The 12034-nt window shown below is 45.4% G+C and overlaps 1 protein-coding gene across 2 annotated transcripts in view; it reads right to left on the bottom strand.

The window, feature by feature from the left end:
• Nucleotides 1-12034, bottom strand: part of ODF2 (outer dense fiber of sperm tails 2) — a 1029707-nt gene that overhangs the window by 818630 nt on the left and 199043 nt on the right. Inside the window, exon 18 of one of the 2 annotated variants that reach the window (XM_069609164.1) lies at nucleotides 2309-2464. The exons of the other annotated variant lie outside the window; for it this stretch is intronic. Within the exon in view, the coding sequence (XP_069465265.1) occupies nucleotides 2309-2464 (156 nt within the window). The remainder of the gene's footprint in view (nucleotides 1-2308; nucleotides 2465-12034) is intronic. 2 annotated transcript variants of the gene reach the window in all.

Below are 12034 nucleotides of genomic sequence, written 5' to 3'. Positions count from 1 at the left end.
CTGTCAGGTTCACTATGGCTTCTATACAAAGGTATTTTCACCTTTCGCATTGACAAGTTTTGTCGTCTTTTTAAACAGTCCACTGTGGACATCCCTCTGTCGGGTTCACTCTTGTAAACACAATGTTCGTTGAGGCATCAGCTTCGCCCCTGTTTCGGTAAGGGGGTTTAGAGTTTCTGAGTATCCTATGGTAGGATGGTAAAAAGGGGTTCGAAAAAGGGGGATACCGCATCTCACCCATCAGTGTCCCACTTTCACTCCCAGAGAACCCCCCTATCCTCCCCCCATCCAGGTGATCCTCCCTCAAGAGTCCACCCCCAGGAACTGGATCCAATAGCGATGGCCGTGTCCTGGCCACCTGGATGACAGATCCCCGCTTACGAACTGGATCCAATAGCGATGGCCGTGTCCTGGCCACCTGGATGACAGATCCCTGCCGACTAGTCAGGGAGACACCTTCAGGTTTCTCGCAGCACTCACACATTGCCTCTTTTCCATCTTTAACGATAGCCAGTAAGCCATCTCTTTCAGCCACCATTGCTACACAGTCCCACAGGGTGAAGGTGAATTTTGACAAGGCACAAGAGACATTGGCACATTTCAAGGCCATGATCCCTGCTGTGAAGATTTTCCATGCACAAGCATCCACATGCTTGTGGTTCCTGTCCGGCAGAATAGTGGTGCATGCAGACTATTTAGTGCACATTGCCGCCTGCACTACCAGATTTTCTGGTGTAGGATACCTGGTCAAATATTCAGGGTCACTGCTGGGTGGCCTATACTTCTTGGCAAAGTTCTAGTTAACTGCAGCAATAGTATAAGGAGGGTCCCAATTTGATTTAAAAAAGATTTGCAGAGGAATATGAAAGGGCAAGATAGGATCTTTCTGTGGACTTTGGTCAAGGATGTCTGTTCAATTATCTTGCTCAATGATTGCCTATATGAGGCATCAGCATGATCCGAAAGGTCTTTAATTCCTGACTCCTCAGATATTAAGGCTTCTGGAACATTTGGAGTACCATAGTGTAGGCCCAAAAGAAGGAGTACCGTCATCAGAAGACTCAAGTTCCTCATAAATTGAGGATCATGCCTTAAAGAAATCCTTCTTTGGCAAAGGTTTATAAGCCTTCTCTTGTGCCACTGGCAGCTTTGATGGCTTCGAACCTGCCATCGACGACGGCTTTGAGGACAATGACTCCAACGTTTTCGACCCTGGCGTCGATGACTCAGATGCCGTAAGCTATTTTAGTATTGAAGTTGTTGACATCTTTTTCGTCGATAATGCTCTCAAAAGGCTGGATTCTCAATTTGTTGAAGCCCTCGACGATTTCTCGTTGGTTCGAGGCCTTGATAGCTCCCAATGAGATTCCGGCCTGTGTCCCTGACTCGAGGGCGCATTGGATTTAGCCTTCAACTTCCCTTTGTCGTCTGCATGCAGAGCGACGGGGGCATGGCTTCTCTCCTCTTTCTTTGAGGGGTTCAGGGCCTCCCTGTAGAACATTTTTAGCATCTTTCTGAAACCCTTCCCACTGAGCCGGAGTGGAGGATTTGGTCGGGCATGTGATCCTCTCAGGAGAGGAATCACTCGAGGTGGAATGAGATCTATAACGCCTCTTTGCCTTCTTTGATGAACACTAAGAATGAAGTGATCAACTCCTGGATCAAGATCTTTTTTGGATCTCTTGTGTTTAGGAGAATCTCTCGACTTGGCGGATGACCATTTTTGTGAAAGACTTGAAGAGTTTGAAGTGGTCATACCCAGTGCTAATTTATCCTTAATGCTCCCTTAGAGCCTCATCGGTCATTGCCTAACAGGAAACAGTCTGTGTTGCAGTGTTCTGTGCCCAGGCACCATAGGCATACATGGTGGGGATCGCTAATCGCCATTTTTGCCCCACTGTCTTGACATTTTTTAAACCAGTCTTAGGCATCAAAAAAGCAGACCATGAAGACATTTGGATTTAAATTCAAAGGAACTAATTCTATCGAAGCGAAAAGCTGTGTCAGAAAAATGAAACTGAAGCCAGACAGGCACTGCACATGCTACATATACTGGTGATGACATGGGACGGAGGCCCCCCGAGAGATGGAGTCGACAGGACCAGAGCACCGAGCCCTCTGTCGAGGAAAAGAAATTACAAAGCAGATGAAGCTGGAAATGAAATATCAAAATATGAGGAATAGGTGGAGGAGACAATCCATTTGAAGAGGCTTGTATCTACCATCCCCTTTAAACCCTGCCCCCCCACCGCCCGACTGTATGGTGGATTCATACTCAACACTTCTTGGACACATTGCTCTCACTTACTGCCAGGGGGGAAGCTTTATTCCCAACAAGGTTTGATTTATCTTCCTTGTTCGACGCCCTCAGCTTCGAAATCTTTGTTGAAAGGCCTGTGGGTGTCACCACGGCCGTTTGGCCAGGCAACGCTTGATCTTGATTCTTCATCATTGATTGTTGCTCCTACATATCCAAAGACAACTGCATTACTTGCCGCACTCTGGCAAAACCAAGGGTCCCACAGGTTTTAGCCTAACTGTTACCATAATTTAATATTTGGGTCAAGCCCACTTTTAAACCTAGGCATAGGATTTCATGCAAAGTCATTAGAAGCAGAACTACACCATGACAGTGACTAGGATACGGACAGAAGTTAAACCGTGAACTGAGGACTAGGAGCAGAGGGTGACAGACTGAAGTGTCTGTAACCTTCATGTACACATGTGGTCACCATAAATCTCTACTGAGCCTGCATGTGCCCTCCGAATATGTGTTAGGATTAAGGATAAAGCTATGGGGCAAAGAAAAACAATGGCACCCTGTAACTGCCCTCAACAAGTCCCTCTGAGGAGCTGTCGCAGCTAAATGCACTGTGTACCATGTTTTAAAAATGGGTAATAACAAGTAGGAAAATGGAATCTGAACAGCCAAACCTATGTATTAACCTGCTAGAATTATACAGATAGCAGATTACTGTACTTAAATGTGGAAAAAAAAGTACTTAAAAAGGTAAAAGGTTGCACAGCATGAGAATGGATCCCCACCTCCAACATTATCATAAATGGAACACTCCAAGCAGTCAGACAGGAAGGGCGTGTCTGAGGAAAGAAACCGGGGCTGAGGCAGAGATGACTAATTGGGAGTGTGTGAATGTGGAAAACCCTCTTGACATGGATCTCCCTCCTTGACCTTCCACCCGGGGTCTCCACCATCCACCAGGCAGCCGCCTTAAAGTAGTTTCTCCAGCTGCCTACCCACTGCCATCACTGGGGCTCCAGAATCTTCACTCTGTGGCCTGACCGTTGAAGCACCTGTGTGGTAAGAGAAGACAGCAACTGACGAGAAGCTCATTGAAAAGATACAAGAGCGGCAGGCTTGCGCTGCCTTGCAATCCGGTGTGAAGTCTAGAGCCACCTGACCTGGTGCCCATCAAAGATGAAAGAAGGTGCAGGCACTTGGGACCACCAGGAGCTGAAAGGATCTGCAGGCCAGCAAGCCAGAATGAAAAAGCAATCTTTACAAAGTCAAGTAAGGTGAATCTTCTATCTAAACATAGCCTGAATTAATTTTAAGTGCACACCACCTTCCTTTCTTTCAGGCCAATTGTACCCTACGCAGGGAAACGCTGCAAGCTTACTTTATTTCTGGACAGACTGCAGTTTTTCCGTCACCTATTAACTCACAAATGTTTTCCCGCTACCAGGGGGATTTGATGTGTCTTGTTGGTTCTCATGCTCTCTCACTGGATGGGTATCCTTTCCAATCTATGAGGTATTGAAGCTGACCTCTATGATAATGGGAATCACATTTGTTGAACCTCATATTTCAATTAATGGTTTCCTCGTATGGGTGGTGGTGTTTTTTCATACTCCTTGTTTGCCATTCCTAGTATGGTACAGTTTGAATAAGGACACATGACCTACTGGATGTATTTGTTTCCACAAAACTAGTACATTTAATCTAGCATCAACACGATTAATCATTTCAATGTTGGCGGGCCTGCAATATTGAGGATCAAATTTCCCTGGGACAAGATGTCTTGGTAAGAAGCGGAAAGCTAGCCCAACCTGATCCCCTGTTTGATACAGAGGCCTTATATATGTTTCTTATCCACATATTCTTTTGTGTCATCTTGGGCAATCTGTAGAGCTTGTTTTTGTGCAGTTGTTGTAGCTTGGTTTCTACAGAGGATGGCGACTAAGAAGGAACTTGTCGCCATTTAGGATGAAGTCCATAAGAACAGTAAAAAGGGGTCAAAGCATTGAAGAATGCAAGGAATTATTATAAGAAAATTCAGCAGGTGATAAGAGTGAGACCCAATTGTCTTGGGTTGCTGAAACTAACACTTAGATAATGACTTAGGGTTTGATTAACCATTTCTGTATGTCCACTGGTCTTGGGGCAGTACCCCGAGCACATAGCTATTTTTATTCCCATGGCTGTGCACAGACCGGTCAAAACCCGGGAGATATACTGTGAACCACGATCAGCGAGAATGACTTCTGGGAGTCCATGTAGTCTAAACACATCCCGCAGAAAAACTAAGTTCATCTCCGATGCAGTCGTATCTTAGGAAGCAGAGAAAAATTAGCCATCTTACTGTTCAAGTCTACCATTACCATGATTACGGTACATCCTTTGAAACAAGGAAGGTCCACTATAAAGTCAGTGGAAATCTTTTGCCATGGTCTGTAAGGAAGAATAGGTTGCCTACATTTACCCACTGGTCTTTGTCGTTGATTATTTGCTTGTGCACATATCTCACACATTTTCAGATATTCTTCCATGTCTCAGTGTGGTGAAGGCCACCAGGAATGGTGTAAAAGGAGTTACCAGGTAGTGACAGCGTTTTTGTGACCTGCGGTACAAGTATCATGGCAACGCGACATTACCTCCTGTCACAATTCTGTGGGTGGAATGTCTAATGCAGAACCAAAAAGGAAGACTCCTTCGTTCTGTTCAAGCTTCCGCAATAGTCTGTACAGTAGAATCTAGTGCAGCAGCAACGCGGATACAATGGATAAACAACTCCACGTTCATAACAAAATGCCATGACACATCCTTCCCAGTTCATAGTCCTCAACAGAATTCCAGTCAATTCACAAGAGCACGTTGGCGGTCACATTCTTGGCCCCTGGAATATACAAATCATGAAGTTGTATTGAGAGAAGAAATGAACCCAGCTAGCTTGTTGACTACTCCTAGAGTCAAACAACGACAGGCGTTTTAGGTTAGGGTAATCAGTGTGGATTTCAGTGGCTGATTCTGCACCTAGGAGCAGGTCTCCATTAATTCGGGCAAGTTTTATTGCTAGTAGTTCCTTGTCCAGGACAGCAGTAGTTACTCTTCAAGTTGAGCAGGGTTTTGGAAAAGTATGTGACTCAATGTTCCTCATTGTCCATCTGCGTCAACTATGATAGTTTTCAGCTGGGAGAATAAACTACGATCCCACTAAGAAAAGTGAAAACACTTGGTGTCACTTTTGACCAGCGACTGTCTATGAAGCAACATGTTAGTAGCTTGGTCTCTTCATGTGCCTACTATATAAAATAACTAGCTCACCCAAGACTCCTCATATCACAAGAAAATGCAGAGACTATCGCAAGAGCGATAACAGGGTCCAAAATGGATTATTGCTCAAGTCTTCTAATAGGCCTGGACAAGACTGATCGTAATAAACTGCAAGTGTGCCAAAATGGGGCGATCAGAGTTATGAAACTCAAACGCAGAGATCATGTTACATCTGTGAGACGCGCCATCCATTGGCTCCCCATGGAGTCTAGAATTCTGTTTAGGACTCCAACCATAATTAAAAAATGTAGACAGGGCAATATGGCCAACTACTTACACCAGCTTCTCCCTATGACAACTAATGTTAGAGCCCTAAGATCAAATAATCAACATCCGTTATCTGTTCCGAAATGCCGAACTGTAAAGGTGGCCAACTCGGCTTTCTTAGCCATTGGGCCTAATGTCTCGAATTCTCTTCCTCTGGAGATGAGAAGTATTGAGTCATTTGAGATTAACTAATCTGATTTTATTCTTTTATTGATATTTTTTGTCGTTTTATCTGGTTATCTGACCATATCTTTTTAGCTGCTTTTTCGTGATGTGTTTTTGTTGTCTTGTAACGCCCTCAAGCCCTTGGGTCCATGGCTGTGCTATATATATATATATATATGTTATAAAGTAATGACTGCTTTAGGACTGCTTCTACTGCCCTGTCAGAAGCATCCGATTCTAGGATAAAGGCTGCCTGGGTATCAGGTTGTGCCAGTATCAGGGCTGAAGTGAAGGCTTCTTTGAGGTACTAGAAAGCCCTGTCTCCTAAGGTCCACACAAACCTGGTTTTCTTTTTGAGTAGGTGACTTCATGGTAATACCTTTCAGAAAAACTCCACAATAAATGTATACATTTGTGATAAAAATACACTAGACAAGAGAATTCATACTCCTTTGACCGAACAATGGACGATGGCTTTGAACTTTTGAGGATCCACAGGAATCTCTTAAGCCGACAGGTTATATCCTAAATAAGGCACAGAGGAGTCATTGAAAAAGCATTTCTCAGGTTTGGTGCAGAGATGATTTTCAGGTAGACGATGAACCTCCAACACACGTTTGTGTTGTTCTTGTGGAGACCATAAGTACACAAGGATATCGTCCAGATAAACCACAACAGAATGTAAAAGCAGATCTGAAAAAAATGGAGGGTGCGCTGGCCAGCCCAAAGAGCACCATACAACATTCAAAGTGCACAATGGGCATCTGGAAGGCAGTTTTCCATTTGTCACCTTTTTTCACTCCGATATAGTGGTAAAGCTCCTTGTAGATCCAACTTTGAGAACATGCAGGCATTTTTTTACTGCCTCGAGGATGTCAGGGATAAATGGCAACAGATATTTGTATTTCTGGATGATTTTGTATAGTCCACGGTAGTAGATACATGGCCTGAACTCTGAAGTCTCCTTTTTTGGTATAAAAAAACAGAAGCACTCCCAGGAGATGTGGACTCTATTATTAGGCCATCTGTCAGGTTCTCATGCATGTTATTAGTTAAGTGCCTGTTTCTCAAGAGGATGAACATCCGGTTGGAAGGTACCGTAGTTTTGGGTAACAAGGCAATGGTGCAGTCATCTGGTCAATAAGGAGGAAGCGTTTTCACTGCTTCCTTTTGAAACTCAGTTCAATATGGTGTACACTGTTGAAGTATTGTGCTAGAAAGCGAAACCCTGTCTGGATGGGGTTTCAGGATGTCCTGGGCCGATATGAAAGCAGTGAAGGCGAGCGTCCCCAGCCAGCATGATCCTCCCCACAATGAGAGACAATAATGGACTCTCCCAGGATGGGAATAAGGCCAAGACAAAGTGCGGGTGAGCGTAAATGGGAGTTTATCAATCAAAAATAGGGCATGCAAAGAACTCTGCAAACTCCGAGAGCGCTCTGTCTGACAATAGCAAAGACAGGCGTATATATTTACAAAGAACGTCATCAGAACCTACATACTATAGGGGGCACAAGTTTGTGGGGATTGGGTGGCGATGACTAGCTATAGGTGCTGCTGCGATGTGGTTGGCCGCGGCTGGAGGACGTCACTGGTTAGCCTCGTGGGTTGGGCTGGGCCTGGCAGGTCAGCTGGGTTCATCCGGGCGGTGTTGTTGTGCCACTGTGGTCAGTGTCAGAGATGAATGTCTTTTCCTGACTTATTTGCCCTAGGCCATGCACACTGCAGTCATTCAACCATTTGCAATATTATCTTCTTTAGTAAATCTTCAAATAGGTTATTCTACAGGTTAATGCAACACAGGAGGAATGCACCTAGAGTGGGGTCTGTTGGCGATTTATCAATACATGGTTACCAGCGTCCTGTTGACCGGGTATCGTAGGTCGTGGGGTAGGAGCATGGGACAGGCGATCCATGTCATCATGTCTTGTTAGAAGTCATTATGGATGTGTTGCTGTAATGTTGCCATAATATTGGATGTCCTAATTTTACAGGGGCCATTAACCTAAGGTGAGCCAGTGGGTCGTGGAGCTTAAGAAAGGGCGCCTCTGGGTCTGTGTTTTCAGGCTGGGGTTTACTGCTGGGTTGTAAATAACAGGTGGCAGGCCGTGGCCTTGGGTGCTGCAGGGGGAACTACAAATCTTTGAAGCGGCTCCAGCCGAGTTGGGGGAGGTGGAGCAGCGCGGCACAGGCCTCTGCTTTTTCGTCTGGCAGACTTCACTGAGAGGGAGGGGGAAGGGCCTTGCATGTGCTCACAAAGGTATTTTCCTCGTGTGTTGCCGATTTTAGGTGGAGGAAGCATAAACATTCAAATAAGATACAATACTAATTGAGTCATTCCAAAGCTCACGTTTTAACATTGCTAGTGCCTTTCATATAGCCAATCCGAGCACATTACTTCTACACTATGTTTTTGACAACTACAACATTTTGTTACATGTTTATACATTCGCGGTAAGTGAGGTAGTAGTAAGGTTGGCGGAGCACACAGAAACAACTCGCCACTGAGACTGACGGCAGTGGCACATAGTGGGCTTGGACACATACATATGGTGCATTTTCGTGCACCCTTTACACAAGCCCTCAATATGGTTGCATTTGTCTTTCTTTGCACTCTAGCAGCATTAGTTCGGTTATGGCGCGGGACCGTGGGGTGCAATCTTTTCAATGACACACAACACGAAAACCCCCGGGACGCTTTTACTATTTGGGCATAACTGCAGGGATGTGGGTGCTTCATTCCCAATGTCGTATGAGCACACATTCTGCCATATTTATACATTTTACAGGTATTTTAGTCAGAGAGGTTGTGGAGAGAACGCTTTCATCGCAGGTAGTTTTCTCATTAGTATTTGGGAACTTTGCTTTTGTCAAAGGACCATTTTACAGTTCTTTTTCCACCCAGGCCCTGCTGGCCGGGTCATGCTGGGAGCAGCGATACACTGCGGAAGGTGAAATGTTACAGTGTTGGTATCTTACACTAGCTCATGTCCGTCTTGATCGTGGGAACGGGCTCACAGCGGATCTGCCAGAGAGCTGTGGCCACAGGGATAATTGAAACTCTCCAAGGGTGGGGGCCGTGCTGCGGTGCGCAGGGCTCAAACCATCTTCATTCGACAAAATGATTCACGAGGCCTAGCTAAATTCGGCAAGTTTGGTCAATGTCTTCGGCAGGTGACCCATCCACCACCTGGGCCCTGGTGGTAGGGAGGGGACCCCTGACAAGCCATGGCCCTCACCGGGGGAGAGAATGCAGGGGAGGGGGGTCTTTTGGACCAATCCTCCCCTACAGAAGACTTGGTGTGGTGGAGACAGTTCGATACGCAATATTCAGAACCACAAAAAGATGGTATGACCGGTCCATTTGACATAGGGATTATATTTATTCAACCACAGTATGCCCAAAATAACTGGGAAATCAGCTGCATGTAAAGGATCAAAGGGGCTACTGGCCAGGGGGTGGAGGGGGTCTACCATCGGCCACTTCTACTAGGTTGCACCGGGGCCTTGGGTCTCACGAGGGATGTTCATCTTTGTGTCCCATTCCCGATCCATAAATACACCACCAGCGACTGTATTCGCCAGGTTGGCGATCTTTCAATCGCCTTGATCATCAAGAGACAAGTGCATTTTTAACACCAATAAATCAGAAGCTGCTGAGTTAATGGATCGAATACAAGTGCCTCATTGTGCGGGACTCTGTTCATTCTCTCAGGCCTGTATCCCAATTTATGGCGAGGTGCAAGCATTTTCCACCTTCCTAGGGGGAACCAAAGGACAGGCCTGTACTAAGTGTGTTGCCGATCCACAGTACTTGCAAAGGCCTCTGGATTTCGAGCAAGTCCCTTCTTCTTTGGACAGAGGTCCCCGTGGGCGCTCTAATCTGTATTGGTTCACTGGTGTCAGTTGTAACTGGTTTCTCAGGTGCGGGACTAAGCAAAGGATGATTCAGAGGTGTTCTGCTTTTCCATTTCTTGGCCTCTCTTTCTTGCAACCGAATGTATAACTGGAGGGCGATTTTGAACAGTTGGTCAAAGATTGCAGGCCTAGGTACCCCGACCAAACCATCCTTCTCATTCAGCCCCCCGATACAAAGTAAAACAGGCCTTTTCTGGCCAAGAGGTTTGCCTGAGCCAGTTGCTTGAATCTTGCCGTTTAAGTGAATACATCTTGGTGTCCTTGTTGAAAATCCAGAGGATTATCCTACGTAGTAGAGGCCAATTCTGGCCTGTTGAATACCTCTTTAAACACCGCCAAAAATCTGTTGAAATCATTTACCAAGTGGTTGTTTGAAACAACTAAATTGGTCACCAACGTCAAGGCATTGCCTGCTAAGCAAGTGTCCAAGTACCCCACCGTGGACCCATTAGTCAGAAATGGGGCTTGACAAAAAACATCACCGTACAGGCATCTAGAAACTTCTTCAATCTTTTGGGGTCTCCCTAAATCTTTTAAATGGCCAGACTGCGCACAGGGACCACAACAGGATCACAGGTAGCCACAGCCTGTCTCAGAATGGGTTTTCTGTTTTCAGGGATTGAATTTCAGCTGTCATGGTCTGAACGGCATTGACCACTTCCTGTAACTGATCCATCTTCTCTTTATACAGGTGGCATCACAATCTATCAGCAACTCGCCTTAACGGAGAGGTGAATACTGGGATAGGGTTGGACGCTACAAGCAGCCACGACTAACCCTGAATGGACACAGAGAGAGTGGGCTCTTTAAGAGTCCTGACCCAAGGACATATTGCCCTCCAAGGGAGGAAAACCTCTGGGAACGTGGCTGAAGAGTATCCCAGGAAAGCTCAGCAACAGAAGGCGTAGAAGGCTCTTCACAAGGAGAGGAATGCTCAGACAGCAGAAGGCAAACCAGCCAGGAGAGGATTGTAGACAGCAGGATGAAGAAAGTCTGTGTGGTGCTAAGGGAGACCTACATATGGACTAGGGAAAAACGAGACTCTCAAAAGATAAGCAAGCAAGAAAACAAGAGGAACGTCAATGCAACAAGCAAATAGTTGCAACACATGTGCTTACTGTGAACACAGCTTATCCTCCTTGCGGTGTTGTTCGTCATGGCGGCCATCTTGGAGGAGTCATGTGGGTGAGCTACGACATGGCATCCCCGCCATGTTGCTGTGGGCCGGAGCAGGATGTGAGACCGCCATCTTGGTTGGGGTCCCGTCATCCATCTCCAACAGTGCCACGTAGCCCATCAGTGCCGTTATGGAAGGTGCAGACATATAACTTTACTTTTATGTTTTTGACTGGATCTTTGGTTTGCAAATTTAATTTCTAACATTCAAATTGATGGGCATTTGCTTTTCATTTTCCTTGATCTTGAAGACATCAGTGGAGGTTTAGAATGGACTATATACTGCATAATTTTAAGCAAAGAACTTTCTAAATGTTTGATGCATTTGCTCATCAATCAAATTGATATTATGTATTGTTTTTCCTACAAAAAAAAGCCTGTGTGAGCAAAACACCTGTAGGTACGAAGTGATCAAGATATTAATTTTAACATATTAATTTCTAACCATTATATAGTTCAAATGTGGACAGTATAAATTCTGACTGCGATCAAGTTAATAAAATGAACAAATAGTAACACCATTTTCTGGAATCTTAGTCCTGTAGAATATACTGAATTTCCCCATAAAATCACCAGTGCGAGGGTGCAGACAGTAGAGTACTTTAAAGCAATTGTGTCAAGTCGCAGGGTTAAAGTGTCTTTAACTGTATAGCACACTCTGCAGGAGTACCCATTTGCATACGTCAATACATGGAAACAAGAAGCAGCCAGCATTAAGTAGGTTAACGTCTATCTCACACTTGAGCAATTGGTAATAACGTCCCTCTCCTGTGTAGGTGCAGCCCCTTTGCATATCCCGCTCAGCACTTGGGAACCACAGACATGCAGGGAAGCGAGACTAGGGAAAAAAAAAAGGGTTGCATCTTCATTGTCCATCCGCATAGCATAAGGAAAGTGGGACAGCCGGCACTCCTCCATCTACCACATGCCCACAGC

Source organism: Ambystoma mexicanum, chromosome 8 (genome assembly GCF_040938575.1).
Source record: "Ambystoma mexicanum isolate Mex_15411 chromosome 8, UKY_AmexF1_1, whole genome shotgun sequence".
In the NCBI taxonomy this organism is placed as follows: domain Eukaryota; kingdom Metazoa; phylum Chordata; class Amphibia; order Caudata; family Ambystomatidae; genus Ambystoma; species Ambystoma mexicanum.
The sequence above is the reverse complement of the archived record's forward strand: the minus strand, read 5'-3'. Positions and strand labels throughout refer to the sequence as shown.